Here is a 25,108-nt window from a genome sequence, read left to right as displayed (position 1 = left end):
ACTCAGTATTCTTTTTCCTCCAAACACGACAAGTTGTGTTTCTACCAAACAGTTCCAGTTTGGTTTCATCAGACCATAGGACATTCTCCCAAAACTCCTCTGGATCATCCAAATGCTCTCTAGCAAACTTCAGACGGGCCCGGACATGTACAGGCTTAAGCAGTGGGACACGTCTGGCACTGCAGGATCTGAGTCCATGGTGGCGTAGTGTGTTACTTATGGTAGGCCTTGTTACATTGGTCCCAGCTCTCTGCAGTTCATTCACTAGGTCCCCCCGCGTGGTTCTGGGATTTTTGCTCACCGTTCTTGTGATCATTCTGACCCCACGGGGTGGGATTTTGCGTGGAGCACCAGATCGAGGGAGATTATCAGTGGTCTTGTATGTCTTCCATTTTCTAATTATTGCTCCCACAGTTGATTTCTTCACTCCAAGCTGGTTGGCTATTGCAGATTCAGTCTTCCCAGCCTGGTGCAGGGCTACAATTTTGTTTCTGGTGTCCTTTGACAGCTCTTTGGTCTTCACCATAGTGGAGTTTGGAGTCAGACTGTTTGAGGGTGTGCACAGGTGTCTTTTTATACTGATAACAAGTTTAAACAGGTGCCATTACTACAGGTAATGAGTGGAGGAAAGAGGAGACTCTTAAAGAAGAAGTTACAGGTCTGTGAGAGCCAGAAATCTTGATTGCTTGTTTCTGACCAAATACTTATTTTCCACCATAATATGCAAATAAAATGAAAAAAAAACAGACAATGTGATTTTCTGGATTTTTTTTTCTCAGTTTGTCTCCCATAGTTGAGGTCTACCTATGATGTAAATTACAGACGCCTCTCATCTTTTTAAGTGGTGGAACTTGCACTATTGCTGACTGACTAAATACTTTTTTCCCCCACTGTATATATATATATATATATACTAGCTGAAGAGCCCGGCGCTGCCCGGGCATAGTAACTAACCGTGGTTAGTTATAGCAAATTATAATTATCCTCCATCCCATAGTCCCGTGCCCATATACCCATCATACATATCCACGATCCCATAGGCCCGTGCCCATATACCCATCATACACATCCGCCATCCCATAGTCCCATGCCCATATACCCATCATACATATCCTCCATCCCATAGTCCCGTGCCCATATACCCATCATACATATCCTCCATCCCATAGTCCCGTGCCCATATACCCATCACACATCCTCCATCCCATAGTCCCATGCCCATATAACCATCACACATCCTCCATCCCATAGTCCCGTGCCCATATACCCATCATACATATCCTCCATCCCATAGTCCAGTGCCCATATAACCATCACACATCCTCCATCCCATAGTCCAGTGCCCATATAACCATCACACATCCTCCATCCCATAGTCCCGTGCCCATATACCCATCATACATATCCTCCATCCCATAGTCCAGTGCCCATATAACCATCACACATCCTCCATCCCATAGTCCTGTGCCCATATACCCATCATACATATCCTCCATCCCATAGTCCAGTGCCCATATACCCATCCTCCATCCCATAGTCCAGTGCCCATATACCCATCACACATCCTCCATCCCATAGTCAACCATTATGACATCATAGTGAGCGGCGGGGCTTGCAACCTATGATGACATCAGCGTTGCCATGGCAACCATTATGACATCATAATGAGGGGCGGGGCTTGATACACACACTTTTTCCCCATTATGTAGATAGGGGCAGAATTGTTTGGTGAAGTGGAACGCGCTGGGTTAAAATTTCGCCTCTAGGACGCTCTCGGGGTCCAGACGTGTGACTGTGCCAAATTTTGTGGCTGTAGCGGCGACGGTGCGGATGCCAATCCCGGACACACACACACACACACACACACACACACACACACACACATACATACATACATACATACATACACACATTCACACACACACACATACATACATACACACACACACACACACACATACATACATACATACACACACACATACATACATTCACACACATACATACACACACACACACACACACACACACACATACACACACACACACACACACACACACACACACATACACACACACACACACACACACACACACACACATACACACACACACATACATACATACACACACATACATACATACACACACATACATACACACTTGAGCTTTATATATTAGATATATAATGTGTGTATTTTATGCCGTGTCACAGTCATGACTCTTCTCTTTGTAGGAGCTCCTGAGTCGGACGTCTCTGGAGACCCAAAAGCTGGATCTGATGGCGGAGATTTCCAACCTGAAGATAAAGCTGGTCGGTTTGGAGAAAGAGAAGAACGACTGTGAAGATTCGCACACTAAGGCCGAGGTCAGTCACCCCCTCCCCCCCCCCCCCCCCCCATCATAGGTTGACGCATAGTTTTATATATCCTCAGACATCAACTCAGACCCCTCTGGGATTGACGTCCGTCTCCTGCCGCCGCGCTCTCCATCCCACCTGAGATCAGATCTACTCCCGGAACTTTCCCCGGCTGCAGTAACTTCGTTTCTCCTTGTCTCCATTTTTCCTTTAATTGTTAGAGAATTGATTTAGTTTTGGATCCAAGTCCCTAAAGTGGATGTAAATAAAGGACTGAAACACTAGAGGGCTGACAGCCCGTGTGCTCATCGACAACCTGGCCTGATCCTAAAGACGCTCCACTTGTATCATCTTCTTTATAGTTGTATCTGAATGAACCTTTCACTATTTTTCATTCATCCTCGAGATCCTCTTTGCTGTGGAAACTGTCAGCAAGCAGACTAGGTGCTGTTTACAGATCTGATTAGGTCGTTAATTCCATTTATTGACGGCTTGCAAGAATACACATAAATGCTAGCTAATGTGAATAATGATGTGAAGGACTCCGAGGATTATTACTCAGCACCATAGTAGTAGGAGACCATTATCCATAGGACGAATAACGGCTCAGTCAGCAGCAGCTTGCTGATGGTTTCCATGAAGATGTTTTACACAGTGTAACACAAGCAAAAGAGGAAATAATGGCAGGAAACATCAGTGTCCATTTCCCCCTTTGGGTCAAAAAGAGCAAGGACCTTCCAAATGCAACTCAAAAGGGGTCTCATGTCGGCCCTGCTATATTGGGGATTCTTCAGGGTTTGCCCAGTATACTACCTCACCTTAAAGGGTTATTCCCAACAGTTAAAGTCATAACTAGAGATCATGATTCGCTCAGATTCGCTCAGTTGAACCAGTTTTATTTAGTTGAAACAAAATTGAAGACCCTTATTATCCTCCAAGATCTCTCCTGACCCTGACAAATAAGAAGGAGGCCAGAGAAGGGGTTAAAAAACATAAAAAGCAGCAGTCCGTCACCTTCCCTGGTCCCTCACCCGTCCTTACACCTCTGCCTCTGCCCAGTCCTCTGCTCTGAACTTCAGTCCTTTGCTCCGGACTTCGGTTCTTCTGGCGCTGTGGTCAGTGATTGGTCACACGGGGGGCGACGCTCGTCATTCACCATGAGACAACACTATCCTCAGCACTAGAACCCTAAAGATCGGAGGAAGCGGAGGTGGAGACTAGTTAGTAGGAAGGGAGAAATCTGAGCTGCCCGCGCATGCGCTGCCACGCTCCATTCATTGTTCTGAACCTGTAGAGACTGCGCAATTCTCTGTCTGTCCAGCAAGACTATTCTATGACTGTTATTTTACTTCTTGGTTGTTATTTTTCTCTTCTCTTTTATACTTTTTTTTTGCCTTGCTATTATAATTCTTTTAGTTTCAGGGTTTTTTCCTTTTACACGCTTTGTTTTTTTTTTTTCCTTTCTTTGCCTTTTTGCAGTCTGTAGTCAATCTCATCAATGAGCTCCAGGAACAGATGTGCAAACTCCAACTGGAGATCAATACTAAAATCCAGGAGCGGGAGATCCAGGCTAGCGTAACTGACCTGAACGAGCACGTCCGCCATGACAGCCCAAGCTGTGACCCCCCACAACCGAGGAAGTGCTGCTCTGGTTGTGAAGGGAAGCATGTAGGAGAAGTATTCTGAAACTTGCATGCGTTGTGATTGGGTTCTGCACCGACGCTTGAGCTGAGGAAGTCGAGAATTCCTGGAGCCTTTGGAAATGATTGAGAACTATTGGAATTGGTTCTATTTGTCACTTGGAGCCTAAATATTCTCTGCTGAGGCGCTCGGTCCGGAGGCCCCTTACTCATCCATTCAATATAGAGGGGCCGAACATCTGAGACGACCCCATTCCATAGCTGCCATAAGCCTGCCCCTACAGTACCGATGTCCTTGGCCAATTGACTCACTCATCGCAAATTACAATTGTCCATTTTCTAGGCGGGCGCCTCTTCTGGGGGACGGTTTTGGTCCTCGGTGCTATGTGTGCCTGCCGTGCAGTCTCAGTTCTCGATGATTCACTACTGATGGTTTTCTGTGATTCCACAGAACCCTTTGCATGGTTGTTTGGGATTGAGTAATTCATCACAATCTGTACTTTTCTCCTCTGGGGCACGGGACCTCTAAATATCAGTATGGTGGGGATAAAACCTCATTCCTCCCACCTTAGAAATCGGAATCTGTCCTCTACTGGCTGAGTACTTCTGGTGTCTCCTGACGTCCTCCCAACCTGGTGGTCGCAGCCTAATGACCACGTTACGGTTAATGTTGTACTTGACTGTAATAAGGCATCTATAAAAAGGCTTCACGTACTTACCAAAAAAATTGCTTTGGGCAGAGTAGGGGCCCAGTCCTGCTCAGGAATACCAATAACCCTGCCGACGGTCATGCCAAATATGAGCGGGGCCGCTCACCATCAGGATTGGTGACTACAAAACCAATAACTTCTCAGCTGTAGACAGAGCCCAACTTGTCAGGATTTCGTGCAAAAAATCAGGACAGATTCTGAAAATTTGTGACTTTTTGCAGTTAGACCGTACTTTTATTTTTTCTAGAACTCCTTGGTAACAGGTTGCAATGTGGAGGCACCATAGATCGGCACATGTAATCCGGAACTGTAGGGCTTTGCACGCAGTAGATTTGGAGTCAAACCGAACTTGCCAACTTTTTATCATTGCGTTACGGGAGGTGGGGGCTTGCATGATTGCATGATTGGATTTTTCTTTCTTTGCATGACCACAGCACTTTTTCAGTAGGCGACACGACACCCCATTCACACCAACATTTCCAACCTACAAATGTGCCGCTGGGCTTCAGGGGTCACCGGCAAAGCACTAAAAAATGCTGGGGGGAGCACTGCTTTCTGAGAGGCTTGTGCATTAATCGAGGAGCATTTGCGATCTCTTCCAGGAGTTAGGGGGAGGACTCCTCTTTTCTTCTGGAAGCCTCCTGGACATCCAGGGAGAGTTTGTAAGGACACGTTGGGTGGGCACATCCATGCAATGACTATTACTCCACTATGAGCCTCCTCTAGATGAGTCTTCTAGGCTTTGACATGTCCACAGATGGAAACCAGAGAGGTTTCCATTTCCACAAGGCTTTGGCCAGAGATATTCCCATATAGCCAGCGTGTTCACGGTTAGTAGCCCATATTGCTTTGGATGAAAGGAGGACTATGAACCGGACCCATAGATCCACCTCTGAAAGGCAGATGTGCCTTATATCGAGCCATTGGCTCGGCCTCAGTTTCTCACGCACTGCCCCACTGTAAAACTATTCAGGTTTCCCTTCCAGGTGGATTTTTCTACTTTGGAAGCAACAAACAAATTCTTTTTTTTGCCCGGAGCAATGCGCGGACTTGCTGAGACACTTTCCAGAACTCGTCCACCTGTTCTCAGGTTTTCGTGACATAGGTGGGAAAGTTCCTAATCTGTAAAGCACATCAGACTCAAGTGTGGACAGGCCGGAGAGCGGTGACGTCTCCTGCCGATCTGCTGTGCGGATGAGCATTGTGAACACTTTGCCTGCGCTGTGTGGATGTCCGACGCTCATCGCCCGCTGCTCATGGAATATATTTCTTGGTCTCGTTCACAGATGTTAATACAAGAACTGAAAAACCTGAAAATTAGGGTGGAGGAACTGGAAAATGAGCGAACACAGTACGAGTGGAAACTCAAGGCGACAAAGGTGAGCTACCGATCTCCATGCACTTCTGCTTATACACGCCCGTATCTGCTGGGTACCAGGATTGTGCCCACAGAGCCTGTCCATACGGTGATCAGATACCGCGCCGGCAATGTCGTGTGCTGCATGTACAACCTCTCCTCTAGGTCATACTTGTCACCTACCCTGGGACATCAGGGATGCTCCTAGAAAACAGAAGACATCCCAGTCACCAAGGAGAGTCAGTAAATGTCCTGGGTCTCTCTGAAAACTTCCTGAAATCTAACAATTTTGGAAGGTGTCTCTGGGATTTGCGGCCAAGTTGTGAAGGGGGGGACATTGAATGGGTACGAGCGTGGTCTAGGAAGAGGGCATGGTTATGGCTGGACATGTTTGGAATTGCACAGAGCGCCGCTCAGCTGCCCATCTCCTAGATGCCATCCATCTGCCATAGGCAGGATCGCTCTGTACATGATTCCCTGCAAACATAGCGTCCAACGGAGCAGCTCCAGGTGTGAGATCCGAGGCACACAGATGCCCAGAAAGATAAAATGGTGCTGTGCAGGAGCCTAGAGGGTGTCTGTCCCTTAGGTAACATTAGAAGTGCCAAACCAGGGATACTTTAAAGTATAAAATAGTGCAAGGGAAAAGCAGAGCTGTCTGCCATGGTGGTCATAATTCAGATGTCAGGAAAAGTTACAGCTGAAAGTTCAATAGTTTGGTAAATATTGTGCGTTCTCCTGAAAATAAAATAAATTCTGAATCACCTTTTCATTGACCTTTGGGCTGTTCCTCTGTAATTCCTCCTGGAAATAGATAAAATTAAACAACTGTAACATTCCCCTTGGCAGTCGAGTTGGTGCCGCAGCGTCGGTAACGGGAACATGATACAGAGGTGTTGTGTATTATAATCAGACGAATCTGGAGAGGGGTCAGAACCAGCCGCGTTGTGTGCCGTCCAATCTGTGGACAGCCCAGTACAAAGCTGGAGGAGTGGAGCAGAATGAGATCTATATATATGTTTGTGCATGAGTCCAGGGGGCGGTGCTACTAGTGATTGACAGCTACCTCTGCATCGACAGTCATACAGGTGGGACTGGCAATTACTGAGTAGTGCCGCCCACTGGACCCATGCACAAACACCTTGGATTTCACTGAACAATATATGAGTTTGGCTGAAACTTTCCCCACCATAATGCCTATCACTCTGCTCGGCTCCTCCTGCTCTATAACATCCTGGCCGCGGATCAGACGGCATTTTCAACATGACCGTTCCCTTCAAAACATTCTTCTGGCTGGTGGTGGCACCTAGAGCACAAGCCTCATTGCCGCGTACTAGTGATGAGCAAAAGTGCTCAAAAAACGTCTTATCCGAGCATCTGGACGTGGTTATTTATTATGTTTGAGTCCCCGTGGCTGCATGATTTGTGGCTGTTGGACAGCCTGAGCACGTGGGGATTCCCTGTATGCGTTCAGTCTAACAGCCGCAGATCATGCAGCCGCGGGGACTTGAACATAATAAACTACAACGTCCAGATGCTCGGATAAGACGTTCTCGGAGCACCTTCACTCCTCACTACCGCCTACCCCTTGGCTACACTGCTCATATGCCATTTCAAAGAAGTCTCTGTGTAGAGCTCATTCCGGTCATGTTCTATGTAGTGGTCATGCTTTGTATAATGTTCCTGCTCTTCATGATGTATACAGTGTCCGTGCTCGGTGTGGTGGCTGCGCTCGGTATAGTGGTCCTGCTCACCGTGCTCTGTGTGGTGGCTGCGCTCGGTATAGTGGTCCTGCTCACCGTGCTCGGTGTGGTGGCTGCGCTTGGTATAGTGGTCCTGCTCACCGTGCTCGGTGTGGTGGCTGCGCTCGTTATAGTGGTCCTGCTCATCGTGCTCTGTGTGGTGGCTGCGCTCGGTATAGTGGTCTGCTCACCGTGCTCTGTGTGGTGGCTGCGCTCGGTATAGTGGTCTGCTCACCGTGCTCTGTGTGGTGGCTGCGCTCTGTATAGTGGTCCTGCTCACCGTGTTCTTTGTTGTGGCTGCGCTCGGTATAGTGGTCCTGCTCACGGTGTTCTGTGTGGTGGCTGCGCTCGGTATAGTGGTCCTGCTCACCGTGCTCGGTGTGGTGGCTGCGCTCGGTATAGTGGTCCTGCTCACCGTGCTCTGTGTGGTGGCTGCGCTCTCTATAGTGGTCCTGCTCACCGTGCTCGGTATATTGGTCCTGCTGCTAACTGCGCTCGGTGTGGTGGCTGCGCTCGGTGTGGTGGTCCTGTTCACCGTGCTCGGTGTGGTGGTCCTGTTCACCGTGCTCAGTGTGGTGGTCCTGTTCGCCGTGCTCGGTGTGGTGGTCCTGTTCGCCGTGCTCGGTGTGGTGGTCCTGTTCACCGTGCTCGGTATATTGGTCCTGCTGCTCACTGCGCTCGGTGTGGTGGCTGCGCTCGATGTGGTGGTCCTGTTCACCGTGCTCGGTGTGGTGGTCCTGTTCACCGTGCTCGGTGTGGTGGTCCTGTTCGCCGTGCTCGGTGTGGTGGTCCTGTTCGCCGTGCTCGGTATATTGGTCCTGCTGCTCACTGCGCTCGGTGTGGTGGTCCTGTTCGCCGTGCTCGGTATATTGGTCCTGCTGCTCACTGCGCTTGGTGTGGTGGCTGCGCTCGGTGTGGTGGTCCTGTTCACCGTGCTGGGTGTGGTGGTCCTGCTCACCGTGCTGGGTGTGGTGGTCCTGCTCACCGTGCTGGGTGTGGTGGTCCTGCTCACCGTGCTCGGTGTGGTGGTCCTGCTCACTGCGCTCGGTGTGGTGGTCCTGTTCGCCCTGCTCAGTGTGGTGGTCCTGTTCGCCGTGCTCGGTGGGGTGGTCTTGTTCGCCGTGCTCGGTGTGGTGGTCCTGTTCACCATGCTCGGTGTGGTTGTCCTGCTCACCGTGCTCGGTATATTGGTCCTGCTGCTCACTGCGTTCAGTGTGGTGGCTGCGCTCGGTGTGGTGGTCCTGTTCACCGTGCTCGGTGTGGTGGTCCTGTTCACCGTGCTCGGTGTGGTGGTCCTGTTCGCCGTGCTCGGTGTGGTGGTCCTGTTCACCGTGCTCGGTGTGGTGGTCCTGTTCGCCGTGCTCGGTATATTGGTCCTGCTGCTCACTGCGCTCGGTGTGGTGGTCCTGTTCGCTGTGCTCGGTATATTGGTCCTGCTGCTCACTGCGCTCGGTGTGGTGGCTGCGCTCGGTGTGGTGGTCCTGCTCACCGTGCTCGGTGTGGTGGTCCTGTTCACCGTGCTGGGTGTGGTGGTCCTGCTCACCGTGCTCGGTGTGGTGGTCCTGCTCACTGCGCTCGGTGTGGTGGTCCTGTTCGCCGTGCTCGGTGTGGTGGTCCTGCTCGCCGCGCTCCGTGTGGTGGTCCTGCTCGCTGCGATCGGTGTGGTGGTCCTGTTCGCCGTTCTCGGTGTGGTGGTCCTGTTCGCCGTGCTCGGTGTGGTGGTCCTGTTCGCCCTGCTCGGTGTGGTGGTCCTGTTCGCCGTGCTCGGTGTGGTGGTCCTATTCGCCGTGCTCGGTGTGGTGGTCCTGCTCACTGTGCTCGGTATATTAGTCCTGCTGCTCACTGTGCTCGGTGTGGTGGACCTGCTCACTGTGCTCGGTGTGGTGGTCCTGTTCGCCGTGCTCGGTGTGGTGGTCCTGTTCGCCGTGCTCGGTGTGGTGGTCCTGTTCGCCGTGCTCGGTGTGGTGGTCCTGTTCGCCGTGCTCGGTGTGGTGGTCCTGCTCACTGCGCTCGGTATATTAGTCCTGCTGCTCACTGTGCTCGGTGTGGTGGTCCTGCTCACTACGCTCGGTGTGGTGGTCCTTTTCACCGTGCTCGGTGTGGTGGTCCTGTTCGCCCTGCTCGGTGTGGTGGTCCTGTTCGCCCTGCTCGGTGTGGTGGTCCTGCTCGTCGTGCACGGTGTGGTGGTCCTGCTCAATGCGCTCGGTGTGGTGGTCCTGTTCGCCGTGCTCGGTGTGGTGGTCCTGTTCGCCCTGCTCGGTGTGGTGGTCCTGGTCGCCGTGCTCGGTGTGGTGGTCATGCTTTAACGTTTCACATCATTAATGTTTCCCACTAATACGTTGCTAGCAGATTGACTCTGTAACTTTTCTTGTGGCACGATCCGTTTTTCTGACATTTTCTTATTTTTCTTATTTTAGGCTGAAATCGCACAACTCCAGGAGCAGCTGGCCTTGAAAGACGCAGAAATTGAGCGCTTACAGCGTCAGATCTCCTCCAAAACAATGGCACAAAATGAATCTTCAGAAAGAGGTAATAAGTGATGGCAGAGACCAAGAAATGCAAAGGATAAGATAAACTCCCCTGCTGCCCTGTGTATACACCTCCTGTGTATACAGCTCCTGGGTATACAGCTCCTGTGTATACACCTCCTGGGTATACAGCTTCAGGGTATACAGCTCCTGTGTATACAGCTCCTGTGTATACAGCTCCAGGGTATACAGCTCCAGGGTATACAGTTCCTGGGTATACAGTTCCTGGGTATACAGCTCCTGGGTATACAGCTCCAGGGTATACAGCTCCTGGGTATACAGCTCCTGGGTATACAGCTCCTGTGTATACAGCTCCTGTGTATACAGCTTCTGGGTATACAGCTCCTGTGTATGCAGTTCCTGGGTATGCAGCTCCTGGGTATACAGCTCCTGTGTATACAGCTCCTGGGTATACACCTCCAGGGTATACACCTCCTGGGTATACAGCTCCTCTGTATGCAGTTCCTGGGTATACAGCTCCTGGGTATACAGCTCCTGGGTATACAGCTCCTGGGTATACAGCTCCTGTGCAGAGCCATGCATCTCCATGCTTCCAGACCACACACAACCCCTGGCTGATCTGCCCCATTATCTTTCCCCGCCTATTGAGTGCACTTTAGGTAGGGGTTGGGGCGACGTCCGGGAGTATGGCATCAGGATCAGACTGCAGCGGGATTGTTTGTGGTCTGTAAGTATGGCGACACATAGCCCTGTGCAGGAGCTGCGTACACACAACGTAGGACAGTTCTAGTCTAGAATTTTTTAAAAATCGCTTCATTTTGTATGTTAGAAGCAATTGAGCAATGCAAGTGTTGGTTGCAGAAGTGTGCACACCCTCTGTTTAGTAAGAGTAAGCGATGCATATGTCCTACAGAGTGTAACTGTGCGTTATTTTGCTTTCTTTACTTCTTCCCGTCCCCTAGAAGAAGTATTTAAGAGGAGGATAAAAGAGAAAAGTAAGCCATGGTCCTTCTTCCTTCTTGTCCTCCCCTGTCGTCTATAATGCTACATTGTTGCAATAACCTTTCACTGATCGCTAGCAGCAGCAGACAGACGGCTAACCTCGTGTCAGCGCTTCCTCCGTCGTGCCTCCGTAATCTGGGAAATCACGTGATTTATCATGGCCTCCGATCCTGGGGGGGGCGCTGTCTGGTTGCTCTGTGTGTGTGAAGATTGGATTAATCCGCTCTGATTGATGCATCTGAATTGTCGTCTATTATTTTTGCCTTTTTTCTGGGGTGATTTGTTTTAACATTTAATATTTTCTTTCCATTTCACATATAAAGGAAATTCTGGTAACTTATTCCGGTGGTTTTTACTTCTTTCTAAACGTAAAAAACTGCAGCATATATTAAAAAAAAAAAAAAAAAAAATGATAAATGGAAAAAAAAAAAGTGTACTTTTTATTTCCAGTTTTCTCAGGAGCAATCATTCTGAGGGTCCACCCTCCATCTATACAGACACATCCGCTCATCCACTGTTGTTTGCACCATAATTTTGGTTGTTATAATCAAAGGTGTCACTTGGGAAGAATATGCAAAATATCACACCCCGACCCCCCCCATTGTCCGCTGCAATGAGTGGGGGGGCGCTACAAGCTTTTCTTCTTCTTGGAGCGGTGCACGGGTGCAGTGAGGTTCCCCCACGGTGACTGGCGATTTACTATGCAGAGCGCAGCATCAAGACTAGTTTGTTATTGCCTGCTGCGCTCTGCATAGGCTGCAACTGAGATGACAGAGGCTGAGGCGCTACTAGGGTTAAGGTTAAGGCTAGGGTAATAATATAGTTGCCCCAGGTCTATTAGTTTAGGGTACCTGTATGTGTCAAATTTAAGGGGGTCATCTCCAGTATGAAGTCCAATGCAGCTGATCGGGCCGGGGGGATACTGTCAGCCGCTCATTTTTCCCTGCAGTGACCACTAGAGGAGAAATGTAGTACTGCGTGTCTCTTTAAATGAATGGAAGGGGGCCACAGGTTATTGGCGGCTCGCCATCGTTTCTTATAAATTGATCCCCCCCCAGAAGACGTCCACATGACCCAATGGGGCTCATGGAAAGGGGAAGTCTATAGACCACCCCTTTATGGTTACTGTGTCTGATAAACTCTAGGTGTGAGCGCAGGGACGGCGCCCTTGGGGCCCCTTATTATGTCAGATAGTTGCAGCCGCTCGGGTCGTGTAGCCACATACAGTATCACATGTTTCTTATCTCGATGGACCTAGATCTGAACACCACGTGCACTTCGTGTTAGAAATCTGCGCTTTCCGCAAACCTAATCATATGACCGGCATGAAAACCGCCAATCATAAAATATATACAGTATATATGTATATAAAAAGTAACATCATTATAAATGTGGTATTCCGCCCTGCAGATCAAGAAGTTCAGAGGCTAAAGTTGGGAATGGAGACGTTACTGGCGGCCAATGATGAAAAGGTAAGATGGTGCGGCAGCAGAGAGGTGATATTCAGGGAACACGGATGACGGTTGTTTTTTGTTTGTTTTTTACATTTTTTTAAATTTGATCTTTAATGTTGATTTCCACCAGTGTCTTTACATTTCCCACTCTCTGCGCCTGTTGATTTCTTTTAGAAGTTGTTCAGGCCTCTGACGTTGACTCATCCTTAGGATGCATCATCAGTGTCCGATCAGTGGGTGTTTGGCACCTCCACTGATCAGATGTGAGGGGGACTTTCTCACGGGCTGTATACCACTGTGGTGTAAAAATGGGCAACTTTTTGCATTTTTCAAAAGTGATGATAAACGCGGGCAACAAGTCTGGTCTCGCTGCTTTCCGGGAGGGATTGGAGGCTTCAGTGGTGCGCGGGAGATTTGCCCACTGTTTCGGGATTTTGGGAGGTTATCCTCCCTTTTCTTTGACCTGAGCTGCTCATACCCAATATTCTGAAGAATAATGATAAAATACAAGTGTATCCTTGTGGAATAAACAGTCTACTTGAGAAATATGGGGTAGATAAAACAGTCCGAGAACCCAATAAACAACAGACGGTGTGACTGTGACGCGGAGGTCAGCCATAGGGATCATCACAACTATGTACCAGAATATTGGCGACTGATGCTATGCCTGATGCTGTGCCTGGCGACTGACGCTGTGCCTGATGCTGTGCCTAGCAACTGATGCTATGCCTGATGCTGTGCCTGGCGACTGATGCTATGCCTGATGCTGTGCCTGGCGACTGACGCTGTGCCTGATGCTGTGCCTAGCAACTGATGCTATGCCTGATGCTGTGCCTGGCGACTGATGCTATGCCTGATGCTGTGCCTGGCGACTGACGCTGTGCCTGATGCTGTGCCTGGCGACTGATGCTATGCCTGATGTGTGCCTGGCGACTGACGCTGTGCCTGATGCTGTGCCTAGCAACTGATGCTATGCCTGATGCTGTGCCTGGCGACTGATGCTATGCCTGATGCTGTGCCTGGCGACTGATGCTATGCCTGATGCTGTGCCTGGCGACTGACGCTGTGCCTGGCTCCTTACCAGCATTCTACTCTTTCTTCTACCCCAGCCTGTTTTGGTGGTGCAGACACTTTAAACCGTGCATGACTTTACTCTGTTCTTCCATGGACTTGGCAGCCGTGGAGAGAGGGAATATGTGGCGTCTGCTCTGGCACAGGACGGCCCTGGAAACATCTGGGCTGTGAGCCTTCAAGTCTTCACTCTGGAGTGACTTTGTGGTGGTTTTCACAGCTGCAGCTGTTGTTTTAGGTCTGGTATTCGGTGGTTGGCATCTTGTACGATGGCACAGAGTCCCATACATGGCAGCCATTATATAAACCCCTCTTCTAAAGAGGAACCTGACGTGTGTTGTGCTGTAGGATCTGTTCGGTCCTCACTTGTCGTTCGGGAGTCCTTGTTACCTCCCCGTCCTTGGGACCTGATACAGCTGCACACACAACGGGAGACATTTCATCCGGTTGGTTCAAAAATCAATTTTACCTTAAAATTCGGATACACTCGGCTGCGCCATACAGTACATGAGACCGAGGCCCCTGATTGGTGTCCCCTTTGCCCGGTACGCTACCAGATCTTGCCTCCACTGTGCCCACACCGCCTGTGCCTCAGCAGCTTCTGTTGGACCCAAGGGTTTTCCATCCAACATTACTAGTTCTCTGAGGCCCACCATCTTTCCCTACCGCTGTGACCCGTCCAACCTCTTCAACTTAGGAGAGAAAGAGTCATGGAATCCGATGCCTCTTCCAGGCCCTGGGCCGCCCAGGATCTGCACGAAACTTCAGATGTGTCCTCATACTGTTTGAGAGACTTGAAGCTGATTGGACACTTTGGCGCTTATGCATGCGCTGACCTTGAACCTGTCGCTACTAGCAATGACGGAGACTTCCTTTCTACTAGGAAGTGCTTCCCCTTTTTATCTGATCTAACCCCTCCCACTATATGGGCTATTCCCAAACTATTAACTATATTTTGCCCTGACTGCTGGGTGACAATGATTCCCCTATGGACAGCCCTCCACTATTCCCGGGGACGGCCTTGAGGTAAAACCTCCAGGAAACCGAGACACAAACCGGCCAGAAGGATAAAGTGCAGATTTTATATAAAACATGTCAAAATTAAATACTTGTATAACATTTCTCTTTCTTGACATGGCGTCTTCTTCTCACCCCCTTACTAGGCGTCAGTCATCTGGCTGCTATGTGAACGGCTGTGCCGATCTTACGTATCTTTCATTTGCCTTTTAGGACCTCCGAATTGAGGAACTTACCATGCTCCTAAACCAGTACAGACGGGTGAAGAACTTCGTGATGGCAACACATGGTGAGTAGCGGCACATATTAGATCACTTTATATTAGTGGCACCCATCTGGAGTCACAGGCAGCCCTTGTGCCATAGGACAAGGCTGCCTATCATGAGTGCCAACCCCTTGACCTGACCAGCCGAAGGTGGCATTTTTGGCTCCTACAAAATATTAGGGTCACGACCTTTTTGGCACATTTGTAATTTACAGTTTTACACTTAATGTGTTTGGACTGATTCATCGTGTGGATTTGACCGTCCGCACTGATTGCCAGTGTTTAGCAATCATTGTCCATGCCATTGACCTTGAGTGCAGAGATGAGGCTCGTGCACGGTCTCCCGGTCGTGGTATTGTGCTGGTGGACAGAGAGGTAACTATAGCAGGTTCAGGGTTGTACCCGAGCCATGGAGCGAAAGGTCCCTTTGAACCATATAGGACCAATGCTATTAAAGGACCATGATAGTTGGGGGTCCTTTTAAAAATCATACTTTGGAGTCCATAAGCTTAAAGTTACTCCGCTGCTGGGGGACAAGTTACCCCACCAATTCTGACTAATTTGGGGTCCACAATTCAGGGATCAAATGGCTTTGACTTTGAGTTCAGAATTTGTCCTACAAACTTGTGCAGGTCCGTTCTGAGACCATGATCTATCAAAGTCCTGATGACCTTTAGTTTGCTGGTTCAGGTGGGCTACTTTCCCCATGGATGTTCAGGTGGTCAAGACTGGCTAACTATAGACTCTGTGGGGATCTGATAGCAGGTCCGGGTCTTATGGCCAAATGCTGACTGACTGTGTGGATCTTTATGGGGGTCCGGGTCTTGTGCCCAAATGCTGGCTGATTATGGGGATCTTTATGGGGGTCTGGGTCTTGTGGCCAAATGCTGGCTGACTGTGTGGATCTTTATGGGGGTCCGGGCCTTGTGGCCAAATGCTGGCTGACTGTGTGGATCTTTATGGGGGTCCGGGTCTTGTGGCCAAATGCTGGCTGATTATGGGGATCTTTATGGGGTCCGGGTCTTGTGGCCAAATGCTGGCTGACTGTGTGGATCTTTATGGGGGTCCGGGCCTTGTGGCCAAATGCTGGCTGACTGTGTGAATCTTTATGGGGGTCCGGGTCTTGTGGCCAAATGCTGGCTGATTATGGCGATCTTTATGGGGTCCGGGTCTTGTGGCCAAATGCTGGCCGCTGAAGACACCTGGTGATTTCCACCACTGTGCTCCATCTTGAAAAAGGAAGGTTGAATCTCCAGTGATAATTTTCAATTTTTTCCAGAGATTATTTGCTTCCATAGCGCCAGCATTTCCGTAGCGCTGTATAGATATTGATGTGGTGTTCGCTTTCATTACAGAATACAGCGTTCCTATATGGTGCTCCGTTCTGTTGTGATCGCATTCAGAAAACTTTTCCCCTTTGTTGTGTGGATTTATCAGTGTTTGGTCTGCTCAGTTGCTGTGTCCCCATGATAACACTTCTTGTCATCTGCTTTAGTCCTGGGGGTCTATGGTGTAGAGCCAAATTGCCAGCCACATTAAAGTTTTTTCATGTGCATTTGTTTGGGATCATGATTTGGATTTACATAATTCACATAAAAAAAAATATTGCATGCCAGTCAGGAAGTGTTGTCATGGTGGCATTGGATCAGAGAAGCTTGGACCTGGAAGGAGGTTAGAGCCTGACCATATCTGTATCACTGGAAAGGGACCTGCAAAAGACTCTGGGATCATTCCCCTGGTGCCAATGCAAGGAGCATCATCAAATTCCCCCTTGAAGAAAACGAGGAGCTGAGTGTCCTAAACATGTAATTGTCTTCAAACCTTCCCAACAGGCTCTTCAGAACGAATCCTGTCTGCTGGCAGCGAGGATGAGGTGGAGTCCACCATCAAGAAACTGATTCCAAAGAATAACCAGACGATGGAGATACTAAAGTCGGAGGTGATGAGGCCTAACTGTGGTACTTGTGGAAAGAGGCATGACGGCGTGACAGAGAAATAGGCCTCATGGAAGCCAAAATGGCCGACAGGAAGCTGCCACCTCCACTGCTTCCTGTCATAGAAAATGCAGTCCGGACTAGTCTACAGGAAGAAATCTAACCTAATATGTTTTTTTGTGGCTGGAGGCGCAGTTTCAGTTTTTGTGGCAGGAAATGGTTGTATAGCTGCTTCCGGTCGGCCATGTTGGTTCTCATGAAGATAATTTTTCTGTCACCCATCTGTATCTAGCCTGGTAATAGCCGTCCATCACCGGGCCGGTGCTTTCTATTGGGAGGATGTAATCTAGGTGTCTATATCGACACACACAGGCTTTATATACCAGGAGCGGACTTGTCAGAAGTGACAGCCATTACTTCCTCATGTGGCTTCTGTCTGTCTTGTAGGTGAGCTCCACTGTGTCCTCCCCGACTACGCCAACGTCGCCTCCTCATAACATCCTGGAAAATGGGTAAGAACAGAAAACGAGACTATGGTAGAGCAAAGGAGGTGTGAGAAATTCTTAATCACCCTTGGGTTCTTACATGGGGGGACTAAATACAGAACTTGGAGATGCAAGTGGCTCTGATTCTTAGACCATGTGACCATGTATTTCTACTCCTGCGCATCCCCTTTAAGAGGTTAGGCTGAATGCAGGACCTGGCTGTGAATGGCCATCAGTAGACCGTGTTATATGGATTTCCCTTCGTGTGCCATAATACAAGCATAGCGCTTAGTAACGTGGCAAGCGGCCATGTCAGCTTATTAGAACGGGATGATGAGTTGCGTAACACGTCTGCTGAGTTCGTCCTCTGAACAGCTGCTGCAAACCTTGTGCTGAGCAAACTCATGATGTTTTACAGCCCGATTATTGCACAGCAGCGGCTTTTTCATCAACCTTTATGTTGTAGAGAAGTAAAATATCCTCAGCACTGTGCAAAAGTCTATGACAGTTGTGAAAAAATTACTGCAAAGTCAGAAGTTTGTAAGGTTTCTGAATCTCCGGTATAGCCCCGAGAGTTGTCGATTTAAAATCTATATTCATTACAGGATTAGTACTCCTGTTCTGCCAGAAAATGTAAACTCTCTGCAAGAGGAAAACCTAGAGATCAGAAATAGGTGAGAAATCTGGTATATCAGTAATGGATTTTATTCTTTATGGAAACTCTCAGTTTTTTAAAAAAAAAAAAAAATGTTTTCTCAATAGAGTCCAGCCTCGACTACTGTCCACCAGCTTGGAGGATTTGCAAAGTGGATCTATGGAAAAGGTACAATAATCTTCTCTTAAGCAATGTAGGCCTGGGTGTTCTTTTAGAGAAGTTTGCAGTTCTGTGAAACCTGGTTAAACTATGTATTCCAAGATATATTTTATAACCTGTGTAAATCCAATTCCGAATAACTAAGTATAATACATACCATTGAGGACCATTCCCAATGCAATCTAATAGGAGGGAGTTTAATAAAAATAAAATGGCTCTAAACCTCTACCCTTGCATGATTTTGGACCCCATGGCGGTCCCTAATTGTTGAACATAATTGTACAGTCAAAAGTATTGAAAGACTTTTGCGATGGCAGAAGATATGGGCATGTCAATATCTAACATCATAAAACCACAGGTAGTTCATCAACAATTAAAATCTTCAAGCTAAGTTATGATCCTGAGGGTTGAAAACTGGGTTTGTAGGGGTTAAATGTAAGTTATCAAGACAATATAATTACTTATTTTGGCATAGGAATCCTAAAATATTAATATATGGTGTGTGCTTTGTGTGGTGCATACTTATCTTATGAAAGTGAATTTGAGAAAATGTCTTTGGGTCTTGCATGATTTTTCTAAGTGTTAAACTATATATTATTACACTTACAGATTCTCATATCTGATATAATTAGTAATCTTTTTGCACGTCTAATATAAATGTCCTAATTTCTGATGGGGGGCCAGCACAGATTCTTCTGCATGACCAGTGTTTGCAATATGCATCAAATATTCATCTTAGTCCAATTTAAAAAAAAAAAAAGAATAACCAAAAGGTTTTTTCAATGCTAAAACCTGTAATTTTAATTAAAATTCTTACCGTGGTGAAAAGAGTGAACCCTGTCCATCTGCCCTGTTGCATAAGGACCTCATAGATGGAGACGGTTCACGTTGAACTTTCCGAGTAACACAGAAGCTCCCTCTGTACTTGGCCCCACCATGTATTACTCATTTGACACCTGGGCTAGCCTCACTAGAAAAAGGGATTGCAATGTAGGAGAACCCCTTTAAAATCTTCAATGTGGCCCCATGATACAGAAATTCTTCTTATAGTTCACGGCCTCACTCTGCTGGATCTTATATCAGGAGAGTCTTTACGGAGACCAAGTTGGATCATGGCTCCACTCCATGAAGACAGTGACATGAACCAGGGCAGGAAGAAATTCCTTCCTCGAGGTCTCTTGAGAAGCCTTTGTCTCCTCAAGTTTACAATGTCCATGCCTTCATGGACTGGCAATCTGATCTAAGCAATGAAGACTCCAATGGAGGATTCATACATGTAAGATCATGACCCTACATCATGAAGGTGAGACATGGCTAATATTACCATTAAGAAGCAAGTACCGGTATGTTGAGTTCCGGGGCGCTCCTCATCAAGAGCTACCAATAAGAGTTTAGGACAGGTCAACTCCTTATTTTCTAAACCATCTTTAAAGGGTTATTATTCCCCAAATACATAGCTTCCCATTTTGCTGGGTACTCGTGTTCACAATAGAGAAATGTTGTTATATCGAAGAACTTAAATGTAGAAGAAGTCGTACAAAGGTCCTAAGGAGTAAAAGGGTTAATCGCCATTGACGTCCTTTATTCTAACCGGTCACCGCCTTTGTTTTTTGCTCTTACTAACCGTTTGGTCTCCTTTTTCCTTACGTCTTGACACTGTGTAGCATGCGGATGGGGAAATCTCAGAACCTGTTGTAACACCCGAGGTATTAACTTCATTAAAACTTCTTGTCTCATTAATAAAACTTTGTGTCTGATGTTTTGTAATTTGCAAATAACGATTTACAGTCATGTCCGTCTTTGCAGTCGGTCACCTTCATCCTACTAATCATTCTGCCACCCAGATATCAGGTGTCATATTTAATTCTGTATAAATACATTATTTGCACAGCAGGGACGTTATCGGCTTTAGGTTTTTCCGTTGATGTGAATCGGGGGTGAAGCCCCTTAAGAAATGGTAACCCATCCCCGTCCACCTCTGTTGCTGCTGCATCCATTTGGGAAGTGGTGGTAGTGGTGCGCCATTTTTCTAAAACCAGTAATCAGCACTTGGTGGTTGAGTGCTGCCCCCTATGGGTCGCCTCCAGCCATGCTGAACCGTATTGGGCACAATAAACGCAAAATTGTTACATTTTATCTTTTTTTTTAGTTTTTGTGATCACAATAGAAATTTTAAAGATCACTCCTGGCAAAACAGATATTGTTGTTTCTGAGGTGTGAGTGGGCGGAGCATGACCGAACACCAAGGGGGAGGAGCTTTGTGTCATGCTCTACCCTCTCAGACCCTGCACGAGTTGGGACAAGGAGCAGGAAATCAGTTTGGCCTGAAGTCTGCTCCTTCCGACCACCATCCCGCACCTCGCCCTTATCTGTGGCCCACCACCTTCCAGTATTGGGGGGCAAGGCTACCAAAACAAGGTGCCATCAGCTGCCAATTAGAACACTAGGCCGGAATCTTGAAGACTATTGTTATTTCTGCATTGTTTTCTATGTGCACATATATTCTGTGCGGGGTCTAACCAGTCCTTTGTCCATGTCAGAGTAAAGCAGATCCCAGGTACCAGACCTTACCGGGAAAACTGTCCCGCTCCACTCCCAACGGGTCACACGACGGCTACCGGAAACCCGCATCCCAGAATGCTTTGCACATAAACAGTGACACAAACGGAATGCAGAGCCTGTGTAAGTGACAGCCTTCATTATGTAGCCTTTACCATGTTCAACGTACGATAGACCGGGCTTTATGGAGGAACCTAAACTATGACGGACGCCTACTGGGCACTGCTGCTACAGTCTGTACCACCCTTGGTTTTAACATGGTGGCATCCTTCCATAGAGCTTTACAATGGAGCTCGTGTGTGACATAAGATCTTCACTCTTGAGTGATATCTGATCTGGATTTGGCCCCTCCTCCGCCAATAGTGACCCGCCCCTGAGGATCTTTACTTTCTATTCCAGGAGTATAAAGGAAGAATTCTGCCAGTACCAGTGCAAGGTTCCTAAAAAAAGGGTTATTTTCTATATTTTTTGAAAGGAGCAATAAACTGGAAATTAATTTGTACATGTAACGAGAAAATTATTCACCCGCACTGTTTATCTGCATGTGCCTGAAACACTAAGACTTGGGGACTTTCTGCAGAGAACACACGGTTAATCTGCTAATTGATTAAATTTGTAGGTGACTGAAGACACACCCCCTTAGAAGGGGGTGGGGCTTAGTTATCTGTTGTCCTACTGCTAACAAGGCAGAGAGAGGTTTTTACATTTTTGTGCGTTTTCTGTGTTTAGTGTCTCTTTAGGTAAGATGATCAGGAGATGCCACCATATTCTTTACTTCCTTCCAGCGCAGTGGTGGCATCTTCAGACATTTCACTGTTCCTTGCCGGTGCTGGAGCTGATCTGGTGGCAGCCATCTCTGGTGTCTTCTGTGGATTCCACCACCGTCATTTTCTGTATTGTCACATTTTGCTTTTTCTCTTTTGTTTGCTCTTGTTGGATTGATGTGAAGATTTCAGCAGAAGTGCCAGTGCCCCAGTAATAGGTACCGTACCTGGAATGGTTGACACTGCATGCGTGTGACTTTTTTCCTATCTCAGTGGCCTCTTTGCTCTTTTTCGACTCGGCTGAAGACATTTGTTGAGTTTTCTGTGAGTTTAGACTTGGTGTGATCGCAGCTGGTGGCTTCGGTCGTGGACGGCTCAACATTTGGTTTGCCTGGACCACGTTGGACAAAGCTGATCCTGAAATTTAAACCTGCTAGAAAATATATCTCCAAAGTCGTCTCCAGATGGGATTGTCTTCTGTCTTTGGCACCCATTGATGACCAGATTACCTGGTGATGGCTCACTCCGACCTGAGCTAGAGGTGGCCCCTGACCTGAGAGCCCGACCATCACAACCACAAAACGTCACTAGATTTAGATTGTGGTTTTCGTGATCTAACTTTTACTTTAGGAGAACAGTTGACTAAAACATTTGTCCACCGCGATCGTGCCTGATTTTAGTTTACTTTCGGCTTGTTTGTGGACTTTGTGGTAAATGCATGATTATTTTCTTGAAGGATATTATTGGGGGGTGGGAAACTGTCAACATGAGAAATGTAGAAGCCAAATGAGGACTAGTGCAACCTTGTCTGGAGGTCCAGCAAGGACACATCTCACCTGTGTGGAGCCATGACCTCCATCCAATAATGTACAGACTAATGGGAGTCTGGAGACGTCCCCCTGAGAGCAGAGCTATGAAGGTAGAACTTTGCTGGATCTCTGGGCTGACGTTCTGTTTGTGTGGCCCCCGGTGACCTCAACGACTGATCGTTGGTGCCAGTAACACGAGACATCTCCATGTGTCAGGTGTTGGCTTTCACTTAGCGAGTCGCTGGCCGTCTCTGCCCGCCTCCCAGCCAAGCGTTCATCAGCTGGGAATGAAATCTTTCCATATTTATCATGGCGCTGTCCAATACATCAGTTATCCGGCCTCAGACGTTGCGTTAATTGCATGGATATTGCTGATGATATTTTGCCTCAGATTTGGCAAATACAATAGGTAAAATCCACAGAAAAAAGTCATGTTCCATAATTGTACGGAAACAGAATTTGCAATATATAAATTTTTAGAAATGTTCCCTGAAAACCGCTCTATATTTTTGGGGTTCACTCTGAAGGGAGAGTACAGAGGGGGACTGGAGGAAGGAGGATGGGGAGACTGGAGGGAGGATGAGGAGGAGGACGGGGGGGACTGGAGGGAGGAGGACGGGGGGGACTGGAGGGAGGTGGAGGAGGACGGGGGGTGCCTGGAGGGAGGAGGAGGACGGGGGGTGACTGGAGGGAGGAGGGGGGACTGGAGGGAGGAGAGGGGGACTGGATGGAGGAGGACCAGAGGAGATGGAGGGAGGAGGAGGAGGACGGGGGGAGATGGAGGGAGGAGGAGGACGGGGGGGGAGACTTGAGGGAGAGGGAGGAGGACGGGGGGGAGACTGGAGGGAGGAGGAGGACGGGGGGAGACTGGAGGGAGGAGGAGGATGGGGAGGATTGGAGGGAGGGGGAGGATTGGAGGGAGGAGGATGGGGAGGATTGGAGGGAGGAGGAGGATGGGGGGACTGGAGGGAGGAGAGGAAGGAGGATGGGGGGGACTGGAGAGAGGAGGAGGACGGGGGGGACTGGAGGAAGGAGGAGGATGGGGGGGGACTGGAGGGAGGAGGCCTGCAATGAGGAGAAGAACAGAGCAGGATTGTAGGGTGAAGGGGGACAGTGGAGTTCAGGAGAAAGAGGAGGTCTGGAGGAAAAGGGGGACATACTGAGTCTCTAAACACTGCTGTGCTATAGCAGGTCAACATGAAATCTTTGAAATTTGATTTGTATTACTGCTGTAGAAAATAGTAAAAAAACAAAGATACTTAGCGCATAATTTGGCCACTTCATGTGTGCCCAGCAGCCACCACAAGGCGATCTTCTGTGTTGAGACCCTAATTTAATGTGATTCCTCTTCTTGGCTGATAGCCTACATTTATATGTGTAGGTAGGATCCTGCTGTGATTAAACCTGCCACAGGCTGATGGGTGGAGCGCTCGGTCAGGGGGCCTATATACACCAATATCATTTCATGTTTGCGTGCTATAGCGTTAGAGTGCAGCTTTATCTGTTAGTTATGGATGGAGATGGCTTCTCTCAGTAAGCGCCTGTACACACCAGCTACGTTCAGTCTTTTGATATTTTTAAACACTCAGCTGATCCCAATGTACGTGTGTGCGGAGCAGTCAGGAGGAATAGCAGATGGTGGAATAATCAGTCCATGGTGCATGTGCCGCCTTCTCGCCACCGGGCTCTTTGCGGTTACTTCAGGTCTGGCTTCTCTGTCGCTGGGAGGACACGTGACCGCATGAGCCGCCGGTATCTTGCTCTTGCTATAGATGCGGCCGCGACGCTTTACAATCTGACCATATATCTCATCACACAGGTGAGACTGAAAACAACCTGGACATCACCTTTAATGACCTCTCTTCAGGGGGCGAGTCCGGGCCACACTCTCCGCTCTCTCCTGAGGGCAAGAGGAGCCCAAAAGGCATCAAAAAGTTTTGGGGAAAGTAAGTTTGTCTTTTTCTCAATATGCAGACCTGTAATATGTATACGCCGGGCAATGCTGCGCATGCGCCGGGCTATGCTGCGTATACACCGGCTCACGTATCCATTCTTCATCGCAGAATCAGGAGAACGCCATCTGGAAACTTCCATACGGATGAACTAGGACTGTCTGAATTCAAGAGGGGAGGGATGAGAGCGACGGCCGGACCCCGACTCTCCAGAACCAAGGACCCTTACAATAAGAATAGGTAATGGAGGTTTCCTGTCGATTCCTAATATCACAACATTGGAAACCATGGAAGAGCTGGTGTGTCAGCACATGATCCCTCCTGCCCTCTCTGTCCAGGGGCTCGTGGGTGGACTTTGCTTGTGATATTTTTCATTCCCAGGTAGCGCTATTTTCCTCTTTGGCTCTGGTTAGTCCACGATTGGGGGTCCTTTCTGGTGACCCTTGGGTTTCTGTGCTGTGCTGCTGATGGGGAGGAGAAGTCGCTCCCTGATTGCGCAGACATAGCAAGGCTCATGGGGTCCGGGCTCTGGGTCTCCTTTGGCTGCCTGGACCACCCCCCTGACGTGCAGCACTCCCCCATTTGACATTGACGCTCACTTCCGGTCCACCTTTGTCCTTTCTGCCGCAGCCAAATCTTAAGGGGACGTGCAGGGTCCTTGCACAGGTGGGCTTCGGTCACCGTG

General features: G+C 48.4%; 1 protein-coding gene across 12 annotated transcripts in view; it reads left to right on the top strand.

Moving 5' to 3' along the window:
- The window catches only part of PPFIBP2 (PPFIA binding protein 2), a 157,294-nt gene that overhangs the window by 115,638 nt on the left and 16,548 nt on the right, over positions 1-25,108 (top strand). For 10 of the 12 annotated variants that reach the window (XM_073561617.1, XM_073561621.1, XM_073561618.1 and 7 more), the window contains 14 exons: positions 2,237-2,368; positions 5,996-6,088; positions 10,226-10,337; positions 11,260-11,292; positions 12,710-12,771; positions 15,055-15,130; positions 16,939-17,045; positions 17,488-17,552; positions 18,131-18,199; positions 18,288-18,348; positions 20,004-20,045; positions 20,880-21,021; positions 24,291-24,417; positions 24,535-24,663. In XM_073561617.1, the coding sequence (XP_073417718.1) occupies positions 2,237-2,368; positions 5,996-6,088; positions 10,226-10,337; positions 11,260-11,292; positions 12,710-12,771; positions 15,055-15,130; positions 16,939-17,045; positions 17,488-17,552; positions 18,131-18,199; positions 18,288-18,348; positions 20,004-20,045; positions 20,880-21,021; positions 24,291-24,417; positions 24,535-24,663 (1,250 nt within the window). The remainder of the gene's footprint in view (positions 1-2,236; positions 2,369-5,995; positions 6,089-10,225; positions 10,338-11,259; positions 11,293-12,709; positions 12,772-15,054; positions 15,131-16,938; positions 17,046-17,487; positions 17,553-18,130; positions 18,200-18,287; positions 18,349-20,003; positions 20,046-20,879; positions 21,022-24,290; positions 24,418-24,534; positions 24,664-25,108) is intronic. The other 2 variants (XM_073561626.1, XM_073561625.1) reach the window with 2 other exon arrangements.

The sequence above is a fragment of the Dendrobates tinctorius genome, unplaced genomic scaffold, assembly GCF_039654945.1.
Source record: "Dendrobates tinctorius isolate UK_male_01 unplaced genomic scaffold, ASM3965494v1 ptg000323l, whole genome shotgun sequence".
Lineage (NCBI taxonomy): Eukaryota > Metazoa > Chordata > Amphibia > Anura > Dendrobatidae > Dendrobates > Dendrobates tinctorius.
The sequence above is the reverse complement of the archived record's forward strand: the minus strand, read 5'-3'. Positions and strand labels throughout refer to the sequence as shown.